Source organism: Clarias gariepinus, chromosome 2 (genome assembly GCF_024256425.1).
Source record: "Clarias gariepinus isolate MV-2021 ecotype Netherlands chromosome 2, CGAR_prim_01v2, whole genome shotgun sequence".
In the NCBI taxonomy this organism is placed as follows: domain Eukaryota; kingdom Metazoa; phylum Chordata; class Actinopteri; order Siluriformes; family Clariidae; genus Clarias; species Clarias gariepinus.
The window spans coordinates 26750993-26763322 of record NC_071101.1 but is presented as its reverse complement, the minus strand read 5'-3'; the positions used below and the strand labels follow the sequence as shown (position 1 = coordinate 26763322).

At 37.6% G+C, this 12330-nt stretch overlaps 1 protein-coding gene across 2 annotated transcripts; it reads left to right on the top strand.

Moving 5' to 3' along the window:
• The first annotated feature begins 619 nt into the window (after nt 1-619).
• On the top strand, nt 620-12330 carry ube2q2 (ubiquitin-conjugating enzyme E2Q family member 2). Of its 2 annotated transcripts, none has more exons than XM_053486797.1 (13): nt 620-867; nt 4669-4773; nt 4924-5046; nt 5131-5187; nt 5293-5436; nt 5964-6048; nt 6614-6674; nt 6807-6897; nt 6991-7049; nt 8290-8338; nt 8468-8563; nt 8657-8723; nt 10834-12330. In XM_053486797.1, exons 1-13 carry the CDS (start codon nt 709-711, stop codon nt 10863-10865), a joined length of 1128 nt encoding a protein of 375 aa, XP_053342772.1. In that variant the 5' UTR covers nt 620-708; the 3' UTR covers nt 10866-12330. The 2 variants fall into 2 exon arrangements, with proteins under 2 accessions (XP_053342772.1, XP_053342782.1); XM_053486807.1 differs by having other exon boundaries at nt 621-867; nt 5296-5436.

Sequence of the window (12330 nt, the reverse complement as noted above, 5' to 3'; positions counted from 1 at the left end):
TTTTTAGGCATAGAAAAAAGCAAGTCTTGCTAAATGGTTGGGAGTTTAAGAGAAATAGTTCTTGAAAAGACATTCATATTCTTAATATTCATAGCAAATTATTAGTTGTATGTTCTCTGTAGCCAAATCGAGTCATTTTGTAGACATTTCAAGGCGATTCAGCATGGGTTTTGCACGGTTTGTAGCTGAGTTGAAAGTACATCGTAAGTGACTCTTGAGTGCATTGTAACATTTCGTGACTGATGTATAGGGGATTAAGGGATGTCATGGCGACAAAGTATTGTCAAGAATTTCTATTTGGCACAATCCTATAGGCTCTCACAAATAGCTCAAGGTTGTGGGAGAGGCCTTTAAGTAATCGAGTGTGTCACTGAATAGTGACTTGGCAAGTCATGTTACAATTGACTATAGACATTATTGACTGGAAAAACACAAACAATTGAGAGTGAGTAAATACTGTGCAGGTCAGGGACCACACAGGTTACAAGTAGACATTTAGTAGAAACACACCTTCTCACAGTTTATTTATTATTGTTATTTTCACCCATTGTGGAAATGAGAAGTGTGAGATCCTCTCTTTCTCTCCACCCCTCTTTTGTTACTGCAAAAACAGAGACACTATCTCAGAGCGTTGCTAGTGGTTAGCTAGCAGGCTAACGTTAGGTGCTCGCCCGCTTTCCCTGCGGCCTGGCTGGAGATGAGTGGAAGATGTCCGTGTCGGGGCTTAAGGCCGAATTAAAGTTCTTGGAGTCAATTTTTGACCCGAATCACGAGCGTTTCAGAATTATCGACTGGAAACCCGATGAGCTTAGCTGTCAGTTTAATGTGACTGGTGAAAAGCTACTGATCATTCACTGCAACATTACGGTAAGGGCAGATGTGGGAAGACGCAACTAGCTAGTTGGGCTAACCGCTTTCAAAAACATCTAAAAGTGCTATTAGCTTGTTAGCTAAAACAAACGGCGAAAGCTTCGCAAAATATATTTAAGAGTAGACTCGGTGTTGTCACTAAATGAGCTCTAGTAATCACTTTATCATTTCAGCCCATTCCTTTCAATATTATACCCAACTAGCTAACTCAGTTAAACAAGTTCTAACAAGTAACTAAACTGGCCCTTGGTTGCCTTATTAAGTAATGTAGCTAGCCTACAAAAAATGTACAGTAGGAATGTTGTTTATCTATCTCCAAGTTTGCAAGTAGCTGGTTTAAATTTGCGTTACAACATAAGTTTATCCCGCTACACGTTAGCTACTGAACACATCTCGTTTGTGGTGGTCTGTTAGCAGTACCGCAGAAAGTTATTGATAAACGTTACGAGTTGTGATAAACGTAAATAATGGCACCCGAGTGATAATGGTGTATCAGGCCTGTGTCAGCTAGCTGAGGGTTTCGCGAATGTTACTGTTAATCCGTGATGGTATGTGACAGTTTAGCCAGCTAACTAGCACATTGGTGGGTACTTGCCCATGCCCAAGTCAGCTGGTCTTTCTCTTTTATGTTTACAGGTAGGTACAGACGATCAGCTCGCTAAACCTTTGACTAGTATAATAATCATAACTGCGCCATTTGCCTAACCCGGCCACAAGGTTTCCATGTAGTAAAGCTATAAACCAATAAAATATAAACCAGTTTTGTTAGTGGCCTGCCATTTAATGCTAGCTAGCCAATAATGTATGCCAACAGCAGCATATCTTACGCTTTAGATTAAAGTTTTCACGTCTGGAAAGATCTAGTGAAGGAAAGATAAGTGCTTGTGAGTCAGGATCTCGTGATTATGAATTGATGATGAAGAACTTCTGCAAACAACACAAGATGCCCACTAGCTTAGCAACAATCAACTTCACAGCCAGCATGTGATTTCTCGCCTTGGATGTGTACAATGTCTTAAAACCGTGGAAGGTTGTCTAGATACATTCAAGAGCAAATTATTGCAGAACACTATATTAATACTCTGTTTGGTCTTAAAACAGCCATAAGATGAAAGTGTTTTGAGAAAGACTGGACTGGAAAGTTGACTTAAAAAAACAGGGAATCTGAGGAGAGAGAGCGAGATTTATAGGTGGCGGTGATGGACCTTACACAAGCCCAACTAGATGCTCAGTGGTACTTAAAGGGAAACGTGTCAAGAAGAGAGAGAGAGTGTGTGTGGAAGTATTGGATAAAGGAGACGAAGAGTTCAAGACACAGAAATGTACAGTAGGAACAAGTCAAAACAAGATCAGGGAAGAATGCATTAGACATTTTAAGGAAGGCTGGACTGGAAAATCGGCATTAACTGACCGGGAAGGTGAGGCAGAATGAGACCAACAGTTGGCAGTAATGTTAATAACCCACATGATTGCTTCATGCATCAGATTCTTCAGGTTCATTTTCATGCTGTGGATCTCTCATGGTACCACATCCAAAAGGTATAATGGGAAATGCCACAAAGAACACTGACCTTTTTCCATTTTCATAAAAAGAGAAAAAAAGGTTGAAGTGGTATTTGCATTGTTGGATGATGCCTTATGACTTTGGAAACAAATTAGGAGATGGGTCAGTTGTGGCCAAGCAGGGATACACATGATGAGCAACAATAATTAATTTTGTCTGTGGCATACAATTGATAATATGCCAATAATGCCAATTATGCCAATCATATTTTCATGAGATGGATCTAAAGATCTAAAATTCATTCCAGATACACAATATTACCATTTCTCTCAAACATTGTTCACAAATCAGTCTAAATGTGTGATAGTGAGCACTTCTTCTTTGATGAGATAATCCATCCCACCTCACAGGTGTGCCACATCAAGATGCTGATTTGACATCATGAGTAGTGCACAGGTGTACCTTATACTGCCCACAATAAAAGGCCACCCTGGAATGTGCAGTTTTGTCTCACAGCAAAATGCCACAAGCATTGAGGGAGCGTGCAATTGGCATGCTGACAGCAGGAATGTCAACCAGATCTGTTGCTCGTGCATTAAATGTTAATTTCTTCACCATAAGCAGTCTCCAAAGGCGTTTCAGAGAATATGGCAGTACATCCAACCGGCCTCACAACAGCAGACCACGTGTAACCACACCAGCCCAGGACCTCCACATCCAGCAGGTTCACCTCCAAGATCGTCTGAGACCGGCCACTCAGACAGCTGCTGAAACAATTGGTTTGCATAACCAAACAATTTCTGCACAAACTGTCAGAAACCGTCTCAGGGAAGCTCAACTGCATGCTCGTCGTCCTCATTGGGGTCTTGACCTGACTTCAGCTCGTCGCCGTAACAGACTTGAGTGGGCAAATGCTCACATTCGATGGCGTCTGCCACGTTGGAGAGGTCTCCTCTTCACGGATAAATCTCGGTTTACATTGTTCAGGGGAGATGGCAGACAGCGTGTGGTGTCGTGTGGGTGAGCGCTTTGCTGATGTCAATGTTGTGGATCGAGTGGCCCATGGTGGTGGTGGAGTTATGGTATGGGCAGGCATCTGTTATGGACGAAGAACACAGGTACATTTTATTAATGGCATTTTGAATGCACAGAGATACCGTGATGAGATCCTGAGGCCCATTGTTGTGCCATACATCCATGAACATCACCTCATGTTTCAGCAAGATGATGCACGGCCCCATGTTGCAAGGATCTGTACAAGTTCTTGGAAGCTGAAAATGTCCCAGTTCTTGCATGGCCAGCATACTCACCGGACATGTCACCCGTTGAGCATGTTTGGGATGTGCTTGACCGGCGTATACGACAGCGTGTACCAGTTCCCACTAATATCCAACAACTTCGCACAGCCATTGAAGAGGAGTGGACCAACATTCCACAGGCCACAATTGACAATCTGATAAACTCTATGCGAAGAAGATGTGTTGCACTGCATGAGGCAAATGGTGGTCACACCAGATACTGACCGGTTCTGAGTCCCCAGACCCCCAATAAAGCAAAAAACTGCACATTCCAGGGTGGCCTTTTATTGTGGGCAGTATAAGGAACACCTGTGTACTACTCATGATGTCAGATCAGCATCTTGATGTGGCACAACTGTGAGGTGGGATGAATTATCTCAGCAAAGCAGAAGTGCTCACTATCACACATTTAGACTGATTTGTAAACAATGTTTGAGAGAAATGGTAATATTGTGTATCTGGAATGAATTTTAGATCTTTAAGTCCATCTCATGAAAAATCGGAGCAGAAACAAAGGTGTTGCGTTTATATTTTTGTTGAGTGTATATAGTTTCTGCCTGCTTTAATAAGAAAAGCAGGCAAAGAACTTCAATAATTCTTCGGACTTCAATGTATGGTTTGTTTAGGTATGTTTTTTTATTTTGTTTGTTTGTTTGTTTGTTTGTTTGTTTTTTATTAGCTCAGTATCATAACATTGTGATCTGTATTTCAAAATGTCACAAGAAGTCATAGCATTTGCATTTTATTTTTGAATAAAATATTAAATTATATAGATTTTCCCCTTTACTATCAATATTTGTGTTTAATATTGGTATTTTTCTAAATGGAATAGACCACTGAGGATAAAGTTTTAGTTGCTACTTTCCAGAAACTGAATTTGCACTGTCTGCATAACAGCAAATATTAGATATACTTGCCTCTAACCCCTGTTTCATTCAATTAAAAAAGTTTGTTTGTAGTCAAACTGCTAATTATAAAATCATGTTTTGCACTTAGGAGGCTTACCCATCAACCCCTCCATTATGGTTTGTGGAATCAGATGATCCATGTCTGACAGAGGTGTTTGAGCGCCTGGAGGATGTTCGGAAAGGCAGTACCCTGGTAAGAAACTGGTCTGAAAAGATTTGTTTTCCCATTTCTCCTTTTGATGTCACCACTCTGATTTAATAACTTTTCATAAGTAGTTTACAGTGGTGTAATAAGCACTTGTAGAAACTAAATCTGTAGAATAAAATTTTTCTTCTCTCATAGCTCCTTCAGCAGTTGAAAAGACTTCTCTGTGATCTTTGTCGACTGTATAACCTGCCCCAGCACCCTGATGTGGAAATGCTAGACCAGCCTCTTCCCACTGGACCTATCAGTCATGAAAGAAAGGTTAATGAAATTAGTCCTTTTCTGTATGCTTGAAGAAAAGAAATGGCTGTTTAAATAAATAAATAAATGTTATTTTTTTAATAGCATTTAACAACAGATGAAGCAACATCAGATGAAGAGGAGGAGGAAGAAATGACTGAGGTTATTTTGTTTTTTATTTAAATGTTTTTAAAATATATATTTTTTTTGTGCATTCTACAAGTTCTTAAATAATTTAAAACTCACCGCCAGATTTCTGTGTATTAGCAGGACATTGAAGATCTTGACCACTATGAAATGAAAGAGGAGGAACCTGTAGATGGCAAAAAGTCAGAAGATGATGGGATAGAAAAGGAAAACCTTGCTATATTGGAAAAAATCCGCAAGAACCAAAGGCAGGACCATTTGAATGTAAGGTTCACTTGATCATTTGAAGACTGAGACTTAAACACCAAAGCTGAAAGAATTCTTTAATAAGTTCACTTACTCATACCACATAACTCACTGCCCACATTATTTTCATGTATTCATTTATTTATTTATTCATTTAGTTAGTTAGTTAGTTCGTTAGTTAGTTTTTTTATTATCATAAATTCAGTTTGTCCTTTGGTTAAAACGGGCCTGCACCATTAATAAAACGAATATTACTGATGTTACTAAAGTTAAGATCCCCTTATGTATTTCAGTACAAGCTCACAGAAATGTCTGTGATTTGTTATAGTGCTGGACCACTTCACTGAGCAGGAACATCTAAAATTGGTCAGCATTCACACTGCACTTTTCTTTAGCAATGCTTGATTTTCATGCAGAAGGTGTGCACTGCAAGGTGTCCTGCTGCAAGAAGTATATTACTGGTCACCACATTGTTCTAAAATCTCTAATTTTACATGTAAAAATTAATGAATGTTCCTAAAAAGTACATGTTTCATGTTCTTTAGGGTGCAGTGTCTGGCTCAGTTCAGGCCTCAGACCGTCTTATGAAGGAGCTCAGGGAGATCTATAGGTCACAGAGTTATAAGACAGGTCAGTGTGCGCTTTTTTTCTTTTTCTTTTTTTAAATTTATTTAAACTTTATTTAACGAGGAAATACTTCATTGAGATAAGGCAGTAATTTAAGACAAAAAACACAAAACTACAAATAATACGGATAGTCATAATACAATCTTTTCCAATAAAAATAATCAATAATTAATTTATGTCAAATCCCTAGAACCAACATATAATTTTGCAGACAGTTCTTTGTACAAAAAACCACCTAAATAAAAGCTTTGTGTTTGTGTTGCATAAATATTGCAGCACATATCATTTTCATGCAAAGTTGTCTTTTGTAGATTTTTTTCAAAGAAAAGAAGCCTCATTAAATCTCCTACTGACCCAAATTAGTTTTGCTTCTGCAGAAAAGAAGGATTGTCAGTAAATATTATTACAATACAGTTAAAGTATAGGAAAAATCTAAATGCATGTTCTTGATGCAGTCCAAATCTGATGGGTGTGTTTTGCTGGATTGTTCTGATTTACATATTGGCCTGTTCCCATTTAGATTGTTACGAAATATTAAATATTGCATGTATATATATATATTTTTTAGGTATCTATTCTGTGGAGCTAGTCAATGATAGCCTTTATGAATGGCATGTCAAGTTGAGGACGTGAGTACAGTCATTTAATTGTTTATATTTCACAGTATAATTTGTATAGATTAGATTAGATTTGTTGTAGATTTTTATTATTTCCAACCAAGAAAATGTGATTTCTTGTTCTGACACAAACTATTTTAACAGGGTTGATCCAGATAGTCCATTACATAGTGACTTACAGGTCTTGAAAGAAAAAGAAGGGGCTGACTATATTCTGCTCAACTTCTCTTATAAAGTATGTTTATATCATAAAAGACTTTCACATTTAAGTGATCACTTGTGCAACTGTTGACTGGTTTTGTCCATTTTTGTTTTGTTTGACTTGCAGGATAACTTCCCTTTTGATCCTCCATTTGTACGGGTAGTGTCTCCTGTACTTTCCGGAGGGTCAGTACAAGAACCTCATTCATGATTTTATTATATGTTTGTGTTTTTATCACATTGATCTATGTTTTAGCTTATCTTAGATTAATTGAAATTTATAGGTGTTCTTGCAAGCCAGGGGTCTGTAATTTTTAAATATTAGTTACAGTGTTCGATATTGGTGGATCTATTTATTTATTTATTAATTACACTTACACAATATTGCCAAAAGTATTTACTCACCCATCCAAGTCATTGAATTCAAGTGTTTCAATCACTTCCATGGTTCAGGTATATGACATGACTCATGACTGATAGGCCCAGCGGAAAGAAGCAGGTATAGCATTTCCACATCAGGGTGATAGGGCATCGCTACTAAATATTCCACAGTCACCTGTTAGTAGTATTATAACAAGGTAGAAGTGATTCGAAATGACAGCAACTCAGCCACGTGTGGTAGGTCATGTAAAATCACAGAGCGGATGCTAAGACACATGGTGCACAGAGGTGGACAAAGGGTCAACCTCTACAGACCTCCAAACTTCATATTGCCTTCAGATTAGCTCAAGAACAGTGTGTAGAGATCTTCATGGAATGGGTTTCCATGGCCAAGCAGCTGCATCCAAGTCTTACATTACCAAGTCCAATGCAAAGCATTGAATGGAGTGGTGTAAAGCATGCTTTCGCTGGACTCTAGATAAGTGAGACATGTTCTCTGGAGTAATTAAATGGACGAGTCTGTGTTTGGCAGCTGCTAGGAGAACAGTACTTTTCTGACTGCATTGCGAGGGCAAGTGTAAATTCTTAACTGTATGAATTAAGAATTGGATGTTATTTAAGTTCACATGCATATGAAGTCAATAAAATTGCTTAATTAAATTGCATCATTATTGTTCTCAACTTAATTCAATTGCTGGGCTTAATTCAAACCTCAGTAGCTAATGAAACTAATGAGAGCTTGGATCTAATGTCACATTGGTGGAAAGAATAAAAAAAATAATAAATCTTGCTCTAGTACACAGATTCCCAACCTTGGTCCTGGAGGTCTAGTGGGTACTCTACTACTTGTGCAGGTTTAGCATTAGATTTTATTTTATAGTTTTAAGGATACCTGGCTAAAAAAAATAAGATTTCTTGTTATAATGAGGCTGGTGCTGTTTGTTTAATATACAACTAGGTGCTGTATTATGGCATTAAATATATATACATTTTTTAGATCCTTTTTTTTATTTGAATGAATTCAAATTGTGTATGTTTCTTGTAGTTATGTTCTTGGAGGAGGGGCCTTGTGTATGGAACTACTAACAAAACAGGTTAGATTGTTTAAAGCTTTTGTGCCAATTTGAAACAGGCCATGTCTCTGATTCTGTATGTGCATTCTAATCGGTGTTCTGTCTCTCTCTTTCTCTCTCTTTCTTTCTCCCTTTTATATGAACCCTCAGGGCTGGAGCAGTGCCTATTCCATAGAGTCTGTCATTATGCAAATAAATGCCACACTAGTCAAAGGAAAAGCAAGAGTACAGTTTGGAGCTAATAAGGTTTTTTCCCCAGACCTCTTTTTTATTGTACTAGTGTGTTTATTTCTGAGTACTTATTTGCCCAATGTAACATGCAACTTAATTTTTTTTTAGAACCAGTACAATCTTGCCAGAGCACAACAGTCATATAAGTCTTTGGTCCAGATCCATGAAAAGAATGGTAGGAATTGTTAATCTTGATGAATTGATGTTTCTTATATTTTGCTTTTTATATACTAGAGGTATCACACTCATTTTAGGTAATGAGTAATGACATTATACTTAGTCAAAAATATACTTAATGACCAATACCACATAGATGGCCACATCTTCAATTGCAATCAGAAATATTCAACCCCCTCACCTCAATAGACAATATAGTGATGTTGATAAAGGATGATGAAAATAAATGAAAAAAAAAAAAACTCATGAAATAACAAACAATATTTATTGATACATATTCGAGTTATGTTGACAACAGAAGTTGACTTAACGTTAAGGTTCAAATGAAAATTGTAAGTCTTGTAACACATGAGCATGTGCAGTATTTTTAGTACCTTGTGGAGCGCCCTTTAGTTTTTATAACTTCTAACAAGCGTTTTTGATAAGTGCTGACAAGCTTTTTGCACCTTTCGACTGGAATCTTTGTCCATTCTTCACATGCAAAAGCCTCTAACTCAGTGATGTTTGATGGCTTTCGTGCTGCAAATGCCGCCTTCAAATCCCACCAAAGATTTTCAATTGGATTTAAATCTGGTGACTGAGAAGGCCACTCCAGAACACTCCAGCATCTTTTTCCCCAACCAAGCTTTGGTTGCTTGGGATCATTGTCTTGCTGGAAGATCCAATGATCACCAAGGTTTAATTTGTCAACAGAAGGCATCATGTTCTTCTTTAAAATGACCTGGTATTTCTGGGAGTTCATGATTCCAGGTACACAATCAATATTGCCAGTTCCTGCCGCAGAAAAACAGCTCCACATCATTATTGACCCACCTCCGTGCTTGACCATGGGGATGATATTCTTCTTGTCATGAGCCTGACCATTTGCACCACAGACGCTGTCCAGTTCCAGTTTGGTTTCCAGATTCCAGATTTCTGTAGTTTTATCCAAATTCCTTCTGGCATATTCTAGTCGACTCCTGATGTTCCTTGATGTCAAGAGTGGAGTGCGTCTTGGAGTGCGTCTTGGGGTCCGGCCATAAAGTCCTTGATTATTCAGTGCTCGTCTTATATTTGCCACTGAAGCAATTGTACCAGCCTTCATCAAGTCATCCTGTAGCTGTCTTGCAGTTACACGGGGGTTTTCTTAGCAGTCCTGACTAATTTGCTAAGGCCCTTAATGAAATTGTGAGCTTTCTTCCACAGCCAGGCAGGTTTGCAGCTGTTCCGGAAGTTTTAAACTTCATTATAATGCTCCCAATGGTGTCTCTTGGAATGTTAAATCTTTTGGAAATCTTATAACCAAGGCCCTTCAAATGTGATAAAATAATCTCCCCTATCAGCTTTTGTGGAAGCTCCTTTGTCTTTCCCATGATTGCAACTTACCTTGAACACCTTCATGGTTGGGGTTTATATGTGCATCACAGCTGAAGCAAATGAAGGATCGTTATAGAGTTCCCAAAGGCTTAATGATGTTTCAGCTCCACTTCGGGCCATAAAAACTGTCAGAAAGCTTTAAAAACAGCAATATTATATAGGGGTTGAATAATTGTGACATGGCGAGCTTAACAAAATATACTGTTACACACAAATACTACATCATACTGTACATTTTCTGTGTTGATTTTATGTATCACTAAACTCATTAAGAAGCCATCCAAAGCGGAATCCTGCACTTTGAAAAGACTTTTATTTATAAATCCTTAAAACTCTTTAGGGGTTGAATATTTCTGATTGCAAGTGTAAATCTGACAGTTTATCTTTTATATACATAAAATTTTTACTCAAGAGACTTCTGGTTTGCTTCCATATATACCATCAGCAGTGTGATATATAAAAAACCTACTATATAAGTTGTAAAATTTCTTATAAAGAAAAAAAAAATGTAAGGTTGCGATGGTGGAAGTATTCACCTCTGTCTCTATCAAGCTAATAGTATTGTCCATTTGTTTCACATGGTTACATAATTATATTTTTAGCATGATAATAAAATGGGTTTGAATGTTTGAGTTGTTGCATGCCCACGAGCCACACATTTCACATCACTGCTGAAATGGCCTCAGCTCACAATGAAAAGTGTTTTGAGTCAAAAGTGTTAAATTATTTTCTTTCTCTTATCCTTTCTGTAGGCTGGTACACACCTCCTAAAGAAGATGGTTAAGCAGAAGACAACAACTCTTCTTGAACACTGGAAATATGGGATTTGTGATCAACTATTTGCATTGATATTGTTCTAAAATCCTGTTCATATCCATCTGTTCATCTGGATTGAAGGGTCTCACTGGTCTGTTGTTCTCATTTTACTCTCCTTGTGTCTGTCCCATTTTCCATTGTCACTCATGTCTGTTCTTATCTCATGTTGTTTCCAATTTGCTACTGGGAAAGAAGGGATGCAAGAGAGGCACAAAGCTTCTGTACTAATGCGTGTCTTAAAGAAGATTTTTAGAGACCATCATATTCTTCTTGTTTCATCTGAAACAAAATATTGCCTTGTTGGATTAACACCCGAATAGCATAACCTCTTATGTAGTTTCTGGATTTGATTCCTTAGCTCTTCCTTTATTTTAAGTCAATGTGGCTGTCGCATCAGACCTTTGGCAAGGGTTGATAGAACTTCCTGTTGGGCCCTTAAGCAAGGCCCTTATCCTCAACTGCTCAGATGTATAATGAGATAAAAATGTAAGTCGCTCTGAATAAGGGCGTTTGCCAAATGCCTAAATGTAAATGTAGAACTTCACACAGAAATGGAAGCCGAAAGTAAAAATAGAAAGTTTGCCGTCTCTCTTATACCTGCCAGTGCTGCTATGTTCTTTTAATCTTTTGCATTATGTGTTAACATGTGCTGATGCATTTAATGTTTAAAATTTAGTGTTTTCTTTAATGTTAAGGGACAGAATTTATTCCAGTTCTCAGCAGAAGTGTGGATGAACACCACTCTGTATGCTGTTTATGCTCAGAGCCTGTATTTAATCTGAGCGGTATTTTGCAAACTCAGGCCATAGAACAGGCAATTAAGAAATTGTATCATTGTTCTATAGTTGGACAAAAACCTGCTTGTGTACTTGTAAATGGATATGTGGTGCAAGTCGTTCTTAATATGTTGTTGATGTGAAGTCTTGGGCTATACCACAATATCCAGTCAAGACCTTGATCGTAATATTTAAATGGATGATTTGAGGATATGGAAAATGAAGAGCACATAAACCTGTATTTATATTCAGGGGCTTAAAAGCATTCGTCCCCTAATTCTGAAAGTGTCAAGTAATCATTCCTTTACTGTTTTTAAATTTCATACCTTATTTAATGCTGATACTAATTCATGGTTTTGTTGTTGTTTCCCTTTCATACACAATCAGGACATAGTGTGAAGCAGTCACTGATGAGAAGGAATTATTCACTTTGTGCTTTTTATTTCCCACATACTGCTGCTTTAATATAGTAATTTGCATTTTATTTTGTAATTATCCTGAAAACCTCCAAGAGGTCTGCTAAACTGATTTTATTACTGGTGAATATGTTACAACAGATTTGGTTTAGTGTTTTTCATGCCAAAAATCTTTCATATATTTTTAGCACACACACACACATAAGCTAGTATAATTGAAAGCATATGATGTCTACAAATT